This window comes from Rana temporaria, chromosome 6, assembly GCF_905171775.1.
Source record: "Rana temporaria chromosome 6, aRanTem1.1, whole genome shotgun sequence".
In the NCBI taxonomy this organism is placed as follows: Eukaryota; Metazoa; Chordata; class Amphibia; order Anura; family Ranidae; genus Rana; species Rana temporaria.
In genome coordinates this window covers 203,049,965-203,063,573 of record NC_053494.1, presented here as the reverse complement: position 1 = coordinate 203,063,573, position 13,609 = coordinate 203,049,965, and the positions used below count along the sequence as shown (strand labels likewise).

The 13,609-nt window shown below is 44.1% G+C and overlaps 1 protein-coding gene across 1 annotated transcript in view; it reads right to left on the bottom strand.

Annotated features, from left to right (window-relative positions):
* TTLL4 (tubulin tyrosine ligase like 4) overlaps positions 1–13,609 on the bottom strand; it is a 57,759-nt gene that overhangs the window by 30,449 nt on the left and 13,701 nt on the right. The window contains exons 2-11 of the mRNA XM_040358116.1: positions 11,665–13,035; positions 8,854–8,945; positions 8,707–8,767; positions 6,291–6,415; positions 4,275–4,385; positions 4,052–4,128; positions 2,609–2,803; positions 1,869–1,951; positions 644–772; positions 171–293 (exon numbers count right to left, since the gene is read on the bottom strand). Of these exons, the coding sequence (XP_040214050.1) occupies positions 171–293; positions 644–772; positions 1,869–1,951; positions 2,609–2,803; positions 4,052–4,128; positions 4,275–4,385; positions 6,291–6,415; positions 8,707–8,767; positions 8,854–8,945; positions 11,665–12,953 (2,285 nt within the window). The 5' untranslated portion in view covers positions 12,954–13,035. The remainder of the gene's footprint in view (positions 1–170; positions 294–643; positions 773–1,868; positions 1,952–2,608; positions 2,804–4,051; positions 4,129–4,274; positions 4,386–6,290; positions 6,416–8,706; positions 8,768–8,853; positions 8,946–11,664; positions 13,036–13,609) is intronic.

Genomic DNA, 13,609 nt, shown 5'->3' with positions numbered 1-13,609 from the left:
CATTTTCAACCAAAATTCTACTAGTGTATGGCCAGCTTTTGAAGCGTAGACGGGGGAAATGAACGTTTGCTCTTAGATTGGACTGAAAGGCCCCTGAATTCCACTTTTCATTTGTTCACCCCCAAAACTAACATGATGTAAATATGACCCCGGGCTCTGGCTCAATGTACCATTTATGTCCTTGGCAAGCCGTCTCATCTGTGTTGGCCTTGTAGGCTACATTTTTCTTATTGACGCTGTAGTTAGTTAAGTGCATGAACTTGTTGCTCAGACTTTTTAAGGAAGACGAATACCTGAGAAGACAGATGGTAGAAGAGTGGAAATTATACAGAGAAGTATGGCGATATGTCTTTTAAGAATAAAAATAAATAAATAAAAATCTGATAAATGAATGGCACCACGTCCCCGACTGGTTGAGTACAGCCTCAGATTCATGCAATGTATGAAAATGGAATATAACCTCCCCCGTGTAGTCATACAAAGTAAACGTAACATTCACTATTAAAATAAATCTGCCTTTTACAGAAATACTTGGCCGGAAGAGAGAGAGAAAAAAAAGTCTGTATGTAGATATGGAACTCCCTTAATAGCTGCCACTTGATCAGAAATGACAGTATGTATAAAAAAAAAAAAAAAAACCTACTTGCAGCTGGCAAATCGCACCAAGCCGTCGGTAAACAGGTACACTCTCAGGGGGTCATAAGACGTCACGTAAACATAAATCCTCAAGTCAAACTTGCTGCCACTAATGAGGTAGGGTTTGTGCAGGTACCTGACAACATACAATGAAAGCAGAATATGCAAATCAGTGATTGTTAACATACAAGGTAAATGCGGCGCCTGATACAGAGGCGCATATGTAGTGATTACATGTAATGCTGCATAAAAAGACATCAATATAAGTGGTCCGAGTAATAGACATCTAAAAACTAGGCTCATATTCAATGAAACTGCTACTGCAGGGGTTCTAAGCAAAGGACCAGTTTACTATCTTTTGGGGGGAGAGCAGACTGTGGCCAGTGGGAGTAGAAAGTGTCCTGGCATCAATTCTCCATCATTGATTTTAACTGGAGGAATAGTGTACTGTTTAACAATGAGAATAGTGCCCCATTGATGGTGTCAGTAGGGGGAATAGCGCTCCATTATTGGTGTCAGTTGGTGGAATAGATAAATGTAAAGAAAGTCCACATTCAGCCCCCGGGATGCAGTTTGGAGACCACTGTGCTAGAAATTATTATTAAAGGCCCCTTTGCAAATCAATGCACTGGGGCCCGAGGGATGAACTTCAAAACACCAAAAGGAACTTATGTGATCCTTGTGCTGCAAGTTGGGCACCAAGGATGTAAATAATGTAATATTGACATTCATATCCGTACAGACTACAGATCAGTCTAATAACTTCCAAGACACACATACATACACATACATACTTTAACTCCAGGCAAAAAAAAAAAAAAAAAGGATCCCGGCTGTGCATTGAAAATGTAGAGTCCTCGTTTATGTATAGGGGAACAATAAAAATAAATATACTTACCCAAACCTCCTTGCAGGTAGACCAGTCCCCCGTGCTCTAGGATTCTTACATCAGCTAGAACAAAGCTAGATCCATAGCCCCACTCTGAACATGAGAATGCTGGGGGGACAGTACACCGCCAAGTCGTTGGGGAGCAAAGGATCATGCAAGTAAAACCGTTTCTCTGCTAGATAAGGAGTTTTTAATGTTTGCAGTGCGAGCATAGCCCCACTGCAAGGGATCGTTTTTATTCTGCCTGGAGTTGGGCTTTAAAAGGCTTATTCAATAAGGCAGTGCAAACAGTACTTATGGAGTGTCAGGTTGCCATGATACAAGTTTGCAGTGTGTTGCCTACCTTTGTACCAGCAGTGGTCTCTTCTTAGGAAGCTGGCTCCACTTGTGTATAACCTGGATCCCCATTCCTCTGGCTGACGCTGGCTGAGAACAAAAGATACATCAAATTGTAATACAGATCTACAGAATGTATGAATAAACCAGTGCTTATTGTCAGCCTAAGAGCTGCTGAAGTCATTAGAATCCAAGGGCTTTGATTGTGCTCATTCCTTCAAAGTGGAGGAAGCTCCAATACAGGTGGTGTGTTACTCCAGTGTCACTAGATTTGATTGACAGCAGCGGGAGCCAATGATGGTCAAGAGCAGAGGCTCTCTGCCGCCTTTTATTAGCTGAGACACAGCAGCAGAAGCCATTGGCTCCTGCTGCTGTCAATCAAAGACAGCAAGGAGGGAGTGGGGGGGGTGGGGTCTAGCCCCGCTCTGTGTGTTCATAACACACGAGTGAGTATGTACGAGTGCCCCCATAGCAAGCGGCTTGCTATGGTGGGCACTCGGCGGGGGGACCCAAGAGGATGATCAGGGCTGCTTTTTGTAAAACCATTACACAGAGCAGGAACGTACAATATGGGTGTTATTTAAATAAAAATTAAAGTTAAACCTTTATAAATTGCCCTAATGAATAGCAGAAGAGAGGCTGAAATACATACATCACATCAGTAGAGGAGTTGAGTAAAAATTAGTCAATTTTGCCAAATTTACATCAATTCCACCCTTTGTGCTTTCATAATATCTGGCCCCATACCGGCTTAACGATCCATTTCTGCCGTGTTCCCCCCTCCTCCCAAGCTTTCTTCAACAGCTTGATATCCTGAGGAAGAACGAATGACTGCGGTAAGAAGTTGAACTCTTTGCGCCCAAAGCGAGCCTGCATCTTTGACAAATTCCTCCAAAGGCGATCCTTCCGGCCAATCTGAAAGGACCCTGGGAAATGATTCAGCTGGAGAGATTAAGAAAAAAAAAAAAAAAAGGCTTAGGATTTCTCAACCTTTTGAAAATGGAGGAACCCCTGCAAGAACGTTCAGATCTTAAAAGAAGTCCAACTAACATTACAAGAGACATTAGGGTGAACAGCAAATTGTTGATCAAACAACAAACAATCTGGCATATTTAGTGTTCATGACACAGGGCTGCTCTATACTTATTTTTGATAACATTACTGAAATTACAACCCCAATAAAAAATAAAAAAAAAATAAATGGGACGCTGTGTAAAAAAACTACATAAAAGACAGAATTCAATGGTTTGAAAATCTGAAACTCATGTTTTCTATTGTGAATAAAACATATCAAATGTTTAAACTGAGTAAAAAAAAAAAAATACCATTTTACTCACCGAAAGACTTATCCCCCTTTACGACCAGGCCATTTATTGCGATACGGCACTGTGTTATTACAACTGACAATTGCGCAGTCATGCAAAGCTGTATAGAATGTATGCAATTTTTCCCCACAAATAGAGCTTTCATTTGATCATCTCTGCGGTTTTTATTTTTTGCACTATAAGTACACAAATTTTTTTTTTTAAATGTCCATCAATTTAGGCCAATATGTATCCTGCTACATATTTTTGGTAAAGAAAATCCCAATAAGCGTATAATGATTGGTTTACGCAAAAGTTATAGCATCCACAGACTATGTTTTTTTTTTTGTTAACTAGTAATGGTGGCGATCAGCGGCTTATAGGGAGGGACAGCGATATTGTGGCGGGGGAAAAAAAATATGGCATCAACTGACACTTTTTGGGGACCAGTGACACCAATCCCGTGATCAGTGCTAATAAATATGCACTATCACTGTACTAATGACACTGGCTGGGAAGGGTTTAACATCAGGGGCGATCAAAAGGACAACTGTGTGCCTAACTGGTGTTTATTTTTTTTTTTTTTACTGTGGGGGAGGTGCTTTTACTAGGGGAAAGGCATGGCTCACAGGATACATGCCTTCTATACTGAAGGATCGGTGAGTGCAAGCGGATAGAGTCCGTGGTACCCACCGATTGGCTGTACTTCTTTAAAGCAGGCGATACAATGCCTCTTTGCTGCAAGTCAAACACTCTGAACGCATATCCGAAATGCAGAATGCTCTTCAGAAAGCAGAGCTAGAGTGAGCAAACCCTAAAAGTTACAACCTTTACGTTTTTCTTTTTTTGTATCTTTTTGGTTTAAACAGCATTGAAAGAACATTACCTTCTGGTATTCTCGGATGCCTTTGAAGGCCGTAGACTTCATGTGATGGCCCCAACAACCCAACCAGTCATGGTTCTCTACAGAAAAATGATACCAAAAAAAAGGCTATCAGCAAGTCAATAATCACTGGTAAGGAATAAGACTTCTAATTCAAGGAAAGTACAGAACTACTTAAAAGGTGTAGATAGGATTTCACAAAAAGAGACACAAGTATGATACTCACTTTTGGAAACACGGAAGTGGGACCGCGCAACAGCTTGTTTCACTATATTTGGTGTCACAGTACTCATTTTCCACTTCAGCAGCTTTCTTTGTGCCCAAGGCAGTAGTTCCACTGGAGAGACAAAATAATAAGAGAGCTTGTAATAGTGACTTATTCAAATATATGTTAACACCAACAATTAATTTCTGGTATTTATTCCCTTTTGGTATGTTGAACCATTGAAAAGGTTTTGTTATATCTGAGAAGCGCAAAAAGACATTTTGCTGATCCTGCCAGAAACGCAGTGAGCCGACAAATCTTCCTGTGCTGCACTCTTATCAGTTACATTGTTCTGATGACTACAGAACCCCCTTCATTTTATGGAGAAGAGGAGAGTAGTAGCCCTGTCTGCTTTCCTGAAACAATGCAGTACAGGGAATGAGAACTAATACACAGGAAGTGTATTACTAGCAGGATCACCAGATGAAAAATAAAAAAATGAATGCAAAACTACATCTGGCAGGTAACTTGCAATATATTAAATGGAGAACTTTACCCAAGAATTATACATTGATGGCCATACTGGGATTTTGTTTACTAAAACTGAAGTGTAAAATCTGGTGCATCTCCTCATACAAACCAATCAGCTTCCATGTTTTGTCAAAGCTTAAAGGAACACTAAAGGTTTGTTTTTTATTAGATCAATTGATTGCTGTAAGCTAGAGCATTTAAATATCACTTGCCTAGTTTTTCCTTTTGACCCTCCAAAATACAGTAATCCAGGTTTAAAAATGACATTTCCTGTCTCTCCTCTTCTTTCTTTCCACCAGCATCTGAGCGGTTTTTCATGGTGGAAAGCAGAATATGCTTACCCCCTCCCTTTGACTACAGCCCTGCGTGAAGATGCTCTTATCCCTCACAGGCATGGAGGCTAAGCCTAATGGGAACTGTAGTTCCCATTAGGCTGTGATTTAGCAAGAATGAATGCGCACCGCAAACCAGGAAGTCAGTGAGAACAACGATTCAGGAGTGACGGAGGTGAATAAAACAGCTCGATTTCAACAGGTATCAAACTAGTTATAATGCAAAACATTACTTTTTACTTTATCAGCTACTGTCAGACTTTAATTTAAGAGGAAAATATTTTTGTCTTTACAACCCCCTTTAAGTGAACAAGCTGAGGTTAGAAGCCGATTGTTTACCATGCACAGCTGCTCCAGTTTTGGCAAAGCACCCCCAAGGAGTGTCAATATTGAAACATTCTGTTGCCATAAATCTTTCAAATTGTGTCATTTTGTTACAAATACACAATTTGGGCAAAGATTTTGAGGCAGTTACTCACTCAAAGATTTATGTATTAAGCTGGCTACACATTAACTCCTTCCTGCCGAGGGTATGCAGATATGCGGCCTCGACTTTAGGGAGTTATACCGCTACCTTTTTTAGAGCGGGCAGTCATCTCTTCAGGGATAACAACCGATGCGGCTAAAAGCCGCTCAGCTGTTATACTAGAGAAGCGGGAGGGGATGCCGCATGACATGTTGGGCAACTACCTTCATTCTAAATTGTAAGCTCCAACGAGCAGAGCCCTCTGATCCCTCCTGTATTGTACTGTCTTTCCTGATGTAAAATACAGTTCGACATAAAATATTGTAACGATCGCCATTTTATTCTCTAGGATTCTCTGCTAATTATATATATATAATGTTTGGGGGTTACAAGCTATTTTCTAGCAAAAAAATGCAGATTTTTAACTTGCAAGCAACAAATGTCAGAAAAAGGCTTAGTCATGAAAGGGTTATACAATTTTCTTGTTCTATTTCTTTTAATTTTACCTACCTGATTGCATACAAATTAAAAAATGTTTAAGTTTGACCCAATATTATATGGTTTTGTTAAATCTAAAGGAAAATTGTATAAGAAAAAAAAAAAATTCTATAATATATGGGCAACTTTATTTTTTCATAAATTATGAACTCAACTCCGTTCTCTGTTGCGGGGGTATCCCATTGTGAAAGAAACATGTACACATCTTACCCTTCTCATCCTGAGTGCCAAAGTAAACAGTCGAAGGCATGTTGGGAAACAGGCTAGGGGTCAAGGCGGGCTTCAGAATAAGGTCCCCATTTACAGGCATCTCATCCATATTGTCAGCACATTGTCTAAAAATAAAGATCTGCATTTAAAAATGTTCCACAAGACCAGCATAATATAATCTGAATTGTATCACTCATACATTTAGAAACACACCTGACAAGATCAAGTAAAGTTTTTTGCAACTGCAGAAAAATACATGTTAATCCTGCCAGAAATCCAATATACTTACACAGAACTAAAATCTCCCAACAATGTTCCAAGTTCTGCCCCACAGACTACAGAACCCCTTACAAAGTATGTAAAGGAAATATGGAGACTAATCAGGAGAGCAGCCTAGGGTGTCAACAGTGCTCCGCCACAGATACAGTACAGCCAGTATGAGCTGTAAGGATCGCCAAGTGAAAATTAAAGGTTAAAAAAAAAGCAAGAGCAAAAATAAAAAATAGACAAACTCTTAATAAAATGGCAGTTTGAGGTGCAAGTCCCAAAAACTAAGATTGTTAAATCCTTCTATATAAACTATGAAAATAAGCTTTCCATTGTCCAAAAATTGACCAAGCACGTTAATTCTGCTCCTTTCCACATGTGCACTATAGATACCGGTGTACGCGTCCCAAAAGAGCCCATACAACTACACTTTCGTGCATGCCTACCCAATCAAAATTGCTCTGATCTGTCCTGCAGTTCCTAAAGGGGAAAGAAGAATGTGGCTTTCAAATCCCCAGACCTCTTCTGCAGCCGCTGCATGGGCAGCGAAAGCTAGACATAATCGTAGCGGTGGCCAGTAGAGGGTGTTAGTTCACCTTTTCATTCTTTTGTGAAAAGGTGAACCTACACTTTAAAAGACAAAGGGCCATATTCTCGTATATTTCCCGCGGGCGGCGCGTAAGCCATTTACACTCCGCCGCCCCAACCTACAGGAGCGAGTGCTGTATTCCCCAAACACTTGCTCCGTAGTTTGGGGCGGCGGAGTGTAAATGGCCCGGCGTAGCCACGCGTATCTCCAAGGGGGCGGCTTCTATTTAAATTAAGCGCGCCCCCGATTCTAACGAACTGCGCATGCGCCGGGCTTAAAATAGCCCAGTGCGCATGCTCCAGTTCGCGGCGTAAAACGTCAATGACGCCGACGTGTGCGTCATTGACGTAAAGTCGTATTCAAGAACGACTTAGGGAAACGACGTAGCCGACGGAAAAACACGACGCGGACCCGACGCCATACTTAACATGGCCTACGTGGGACTTGCGTAAACTTACCCCTCATATAGCAGGGGTAAGTTTACGCTTACGCAAACGACGTTAGCGACGGTTACGGGACGCGAATTCGTTCGGGAATCGGCGTATCAGGCTCATTTGCATAAACAAATGAGACCTGAACGTAAACGCCATCTAGCGGCGGGCGGAGTAATTACATTTAAGATCCGACAGTGTAAGTGACTTACACATGGCGGATCTTAAGTGTATCTATGCGAAAATGATTCTAAGAATCAGTCGCATAGATACACGGGCCAAAAAAGAGAGATACGATGGAGTATCCTGAGATACTCCATCGTATCCTTACTCAGAATATGGCCCAAAGTTCACAATAACAATATTATTATTAATAATAAATAAATAAATAAAATAAATAAGATTCTCATTTTAGCTAGAATCGTGCAGCTCTACCTGCTATGCACTAGAGCAGGGATCTCCAAACTACGGCCCTCCAGCTGTTGCAGAACTACACGTCCCATGAGGCATTTTAAAACTCTGACATTCAAAGACATGACTAGGCATGATGGGAAATGTAGTGACTGAACTGGAGGGCCGTAGTTTGGAGACCCCTGCACTAGAAGAGAGTACGTATCAGTGAGGCGAAGCGTCCATCAGTATGTTGTCCTGCAATTTCATGCAGCAACGTGTACCCCCAGGTAACAAACATTATGCATGCTTTAGGAGTCACCCAGCGACAGGAAGAGGCAAAAATGTCTAATTCAAGCAACATGCAGAGTTTTGATAAGCAAGAGCAGCAGTGAGATTTTAAAGTAGTGCAAGTGCTGTGAAGACATAATAGTAAAGAACTTTTTTTTTTTGTAAAAAAAAAAAAAAAAGTAAGGTTTAGAATAGATACACTTTAATGCAGCCACCACATTGGTAAGCTGCAACATATTGTTTTCACTGGCTAAGCTGTGTGGTGTAGCCAAATCTAATAATTTTTGGGGGTTTGGCTGCACCACACAGCTTTGCCAGCAAAAACAATAGAAAAGGTTTATCAATCTTCCACAAATGCTTTGGAAACCTTGGTTTTTGGTGAAGACAAGTCACGATAAATCACATAGGGTAAAAGAGAAGCATAATGACAATATGTAAAACATTATACCTGGGCGAGTCTGACATCAGTGAAGCGGAGGACACTTGGATAACAGTCAGGTCACCAGGATCTGAATTAGAACACAGACAATATTAGGAAACAGGAACCATCGAGATAAGATACAGAGGCAGTCATTTCTCATCAACATATACCAACCTTCCTCATCCTCCTCTTCATCCTGGCTGTCATCTAGACCTTCCGGAAGCTCCTCTTCGGCACAGTCAGGTTCACAGATTGGCACCAGAAGGCTACAATGAAAAACAAAGCTCAGAATAAAAGAATGTCAAACAAGTGTGAGTAGTGCATACAGACAAAATAAAAGCTGAAAGTTGTTGTAAAGCTTTGTTAAACGAAAAAAAAAAAAAAAAAAAACTGCCTAAAAAAAAAAACTTACATGCTCTGTGCAATGGTTTTGCACAGAGCAGCCCCAAACCTCTTATTTTGGGATCCCTCGCCGGGGCTCCAGGCCCCTTATCGGATGCCCCCAGGAAAAGCTTCTTTCCCTGGGGGCAACTGTGCGTGCTCGCTCCAGAGTCCCGCTGCTGTGTCCATTGCCCGCCCCCATGTCACTGGATTTGATTGACAGCACTGGGAGCCAATCACTCCCGCCAACAATCTGTCCAATGAGGAGAGACGGCGGCGGGAGCCATTGCACATCGCTGGAACAGATGGGTTCAGATAAGGAAAAAGGGGGGTCCCGTGGGCAGCTGCAGCAGAGAAGGTTTTTCACCCCATTGCATAGAACGCATTAAGGTAAAAAAAAATTAAAGTGAATGTAAACCCTCCATACACCCAGGGAAGTGAACAGCTTTAGATGATACACAGATGAACCAAATCTCCCTACATACGTTTTACATGTATATACTGTTTAGAAAGTTCAGATGAAATTTTCTCTTGCTGTTTAACAGTGTGTGATGTCTGGGCATACAGCCAAGATAGCTAAAATTGCAGATTGGAGGAAGGGCACACACCCCTTCATTATAGGCAGAGACTCTCGGAGGTGTTTTGTAACAGGGACAGCTCCCTGCTAATCTATTTTTTAGCAAACTCCCCTAACAGAAATTATAGGCTTTAGCTGATGTGTCGGAGAATTTGTCAGGAGTTATCAGGCTGATAACAGAGTAACAGGTCAGGAGAGAACTATGGGACTTAGCTCTTTGAAAAGAGATAACAAAATACTGCAGATATATGTGCCCAGCTCAAATTTCATGAATTGGGTTTACATCCACTTTAAGGCTTTATAACCACTTGAACTCCAGGCAAGCCAAGCATACAGATGAGACACATTTAAGGAAGCCTTTTTACCTCTCAGAAGGTTTGTATATTTGTTCATCCAGTTTTGAGATTTACACAGCATAAGCCCTGCCTGGTTACTAGGGGAGGTCCGACTTTAGTCTGCTGTAATTAACTAACACTTACAGGTTTCGTCTCTTCCTCAGCCTGCAATTGGTTGGTACAAGGAAAATCAGCAGACCGATGAGCTCACCTGTGTGCCACTCTGCTCTCTTCTATTAGCAAGCTTGTTAGGACATGAACACTATAGTACAACCAATTGGCTTTTTGTGCTGCTTCTCTTAATCTAAGCTCTGCAGCAGTATGGTCATGGAAAGATCAAACTGCTGGTTTAACACAGTCCTCAGAGGAAATTTGGCTGTGCAAGTATTAAGGACAAGAGTCTCCAAACTTTCTAAACAAAGGGCCAGTTCACAGTTCTTCAGACTAGACTATAGGGTGGCCAGACTGTGGCAATTGGGAGTAGAAAATGTCTCTGGTTTGGTTGTCAGTGAGAGAATAAAAATGATATTCAGTGTTCAATGGGAAGAACAGTGCCCCCCCACCCACTGGTGCCAGCAGGGAGGAACAGTGCCCCCCACCCACTGGTGCCAGCAGGGAGGAACAGTGCCCCCACCCACTGGTGCCAGCAGGGAGGAACAGTGCCCCCACCCACTGGTGCCAGCAGGGAGGAACAGTGCCCCCACCCACTGGTGCCAGCAGGGAGGAACAGTGCCCCCACCCACTGGTGCCAGCAGGGAGGAACAGTGCCCCCACCCACTGGTGCCAGCAGGGAGGAACAGTGCCCCCACCCACTGGTGCCAGCAGGGAGGAACAGTGCCCCCACCCACTGGTGCCAGCAGGGAGGAACAGTGCCCCCACCCACTGGTGCCAGCAGGGAGGAACAGTGCCCCCACCCACTGGTGCCAGCAGGGAGGAACAGTGCCCCCACCCACTGGTGCCAGCAGGGAGGAACAGTGCCCCCACCCACTGGTGCCAGCAGGGAGGAACAGTGCCCCCACCCACTGGTGCCAGCAGGGAGGAACAGTGCCCCCACCCACTGGTGCCAGCAGGGAGGAACAGTGCCCCCACCCACTGGTGCCAGCAGGGAGGAACAGTGCCCCCACCCACTGGTGCCAGCAGGGAGGAACAGTGCCCCCACCCACTGGTGCCAGCAGGGAGGAACAGTGCCCCCACCCACTGGTGCCAGCAGGGAGGAACAGTGCCCCCACCCACTGGTGCCAGCAGGGAGGAACAGTGCCCCCACCCACTGGTGCCAGCAGGGAGGAACAGTGCCCCCACCCACTGGTGCCAGCAGGGAGGAACAGTGCCCCCACCCACTGGTGCCAGCAGGGAGGAACAGTGCCCCCACCCACTGGTGCCAGCAGGGAGGAACAGTGCCCCCACCCACTGGTGCCAGCAGGGAGGAACAGTGCCCCCACCCACTGGTGCCAGCAGGGAGGAACAGTGCCCCTCACCCACTGGTGCCAGCAGGGAGGAACAGTGCCCCTCACCCACTGGTGCCAGCAGGGAGGAACAGTGCCCCCACCCACTGATGCCAGCAGGGAGGAACAAGTGCCCCATATCAGTGAGTTTGGAAACACTGATTTGGGAGATGAAAGGATAAAAATAACAATCTTACACTGGACTAAACAACCAACACCATGAAAATAAAAAAAATACAGTACAACTTACTCTTGCTCACTTGCTGCAGAATCTGGTCGGTCATCAACGTCTTTCACACAAGCTCTATTAAGATGAATGGTTGAGATTTGAGAAGCCATTACAGTTATGTTCTCTCGCTGTGCTTTTTCCCCAGTAACAGGAGGTTGGGGTTCATTTGTTATACTAGAAGTCTCAGTAGTTTGATATGAGGTACCAAGATTATTAGAGTCCATTTCTGAAGCAATCAAATTGCTGCCATTTAGTTTGGTGCAGACGTTGGCACTGTAAAGACTACCACTGTCGCCATTAAGGCAATGACTATCAGATATCAGGCTGCAAGGCGAGGTGTTTTTTGGAAGGTCTGGATGGAAGGCAGGTGGAGATTTTTCATCGCAGCTAGTAAATGCCTCTTCCTTTTGGTAAACTGCTTTAGGGGAAATGTCAAAACATCTTCCAGTTAATCGTCTTACAGCCTCCGTAAGTTGGACCCCTCTGTAAGGAACATCAGTAACGTTCTTATGTATTGGACAGGTAGCAGCCTCTGTTTTGGCTGCCCCTTGAATACTGGAGGAAACATTCCCTGTGCCAATACTATTGTGGGTTAATGTTGGAACCCCACTACTGAGAAAAACAGTCTCGCCATTATGCAAGGAAGCAGACTTTGCTCCAACATGTGGAGAAGTTTTGTTCTTTCTATTGTCCCCCTGTGGAGGCAAAGGCACTTTAGCACTGGTAGGACGTAGGAAAGCGTTCACAATTAGGGCCGGCCTGGAAGCATCTGAAGAAAGTTTTGGCGATAGCGTTACACTGGTAGGTCTTCGGATACCAACTTCAGTGAGCTCTCCTGCTGCACTGGGCAGAGGAAACTGATCCATCAATGAGGAGGTCATGGCACTAGCACTTCTAATAGATTTCGGAAAAGGCCTGACTGTAGAGGCATATGACCTCTGATCTTCTGCTTTTGATCTTAAAGATGGAGATTCAGTTCTACTGCAAGGTCTCTGGTGAATCAATGGTCTATGGAAGACCAAAGTGCTTTCAAGAGTTTCAAAGTATTTTGGCGGAGTCCTTGGAGGAGTTGGTGTTATAGACGCTGCCTTCTTACTTGGCTCAGAAAAACAATAAGAACTGGGAACCATACAGTGAACATGTTGACAGTTGTAGCCAAAATTCTTCTTCTCCAGCTTCCAGATAGGCAAGACCTGTGTAGTCACGTGGCTCTTTCTGGGTGGTTTGGGTCTCTCCAGCTGACGAGTCAGCTTTGAAATACAGTCACGTTTAAATTCTGCACCATTCACTTGAGCCCCAACAGATGCCATTAATGGCCATATCACTAGATCTTAGTCCAACATCTTCTGCAATGCCACATGGCTAAATATCCAGACCGACGGACGCTTGGGCCTAAAAGGGAAGACAAAAATAGATAGTATGAATATGATTATATAGTGTATGCAAACCAACAATGAACTTTGGCTGTACTTCTCCTATGGATCACACTGTGACCAGTTTTCAGCAGACTGAATACCGCTGTTGGCTGAAGTCACGGAGCCGATCCAGGCTGGGGCAAGATCGTGACAATATGGTCAGGATCCGCACCTGGTTCAGCCTCTCAGTGAGCTGTTGAGAGCCGGAGCTAGCCGCTCCCGCCCCCTCCACAGCCCAGCGTTTCGGTGTGTGTAGGGAGGACAGAGAGCTGGTGACTGACAATCACCAGCTCTCTGCTCACGAAGCTCTGAGAACCAAGCGATCAGCAGTCTAAAGGCCCGTATACACGATTGGATTTTCCGACGGGAATTGTGTGATGGCAGGCTGTTGTCGGAAAATACTTGTACTCTGGGAAATGCTCCGATGCTTCACCCGTTACCTGGGCAGTCAGGGATGATCGGTGCAGCGGGAGGAGGTACAAGCACCGATCTCCCTGTATAAATTTCAATACAGCCCGACAGCTTCTCCCCAGGCCCCCCCTCCCCTTTAG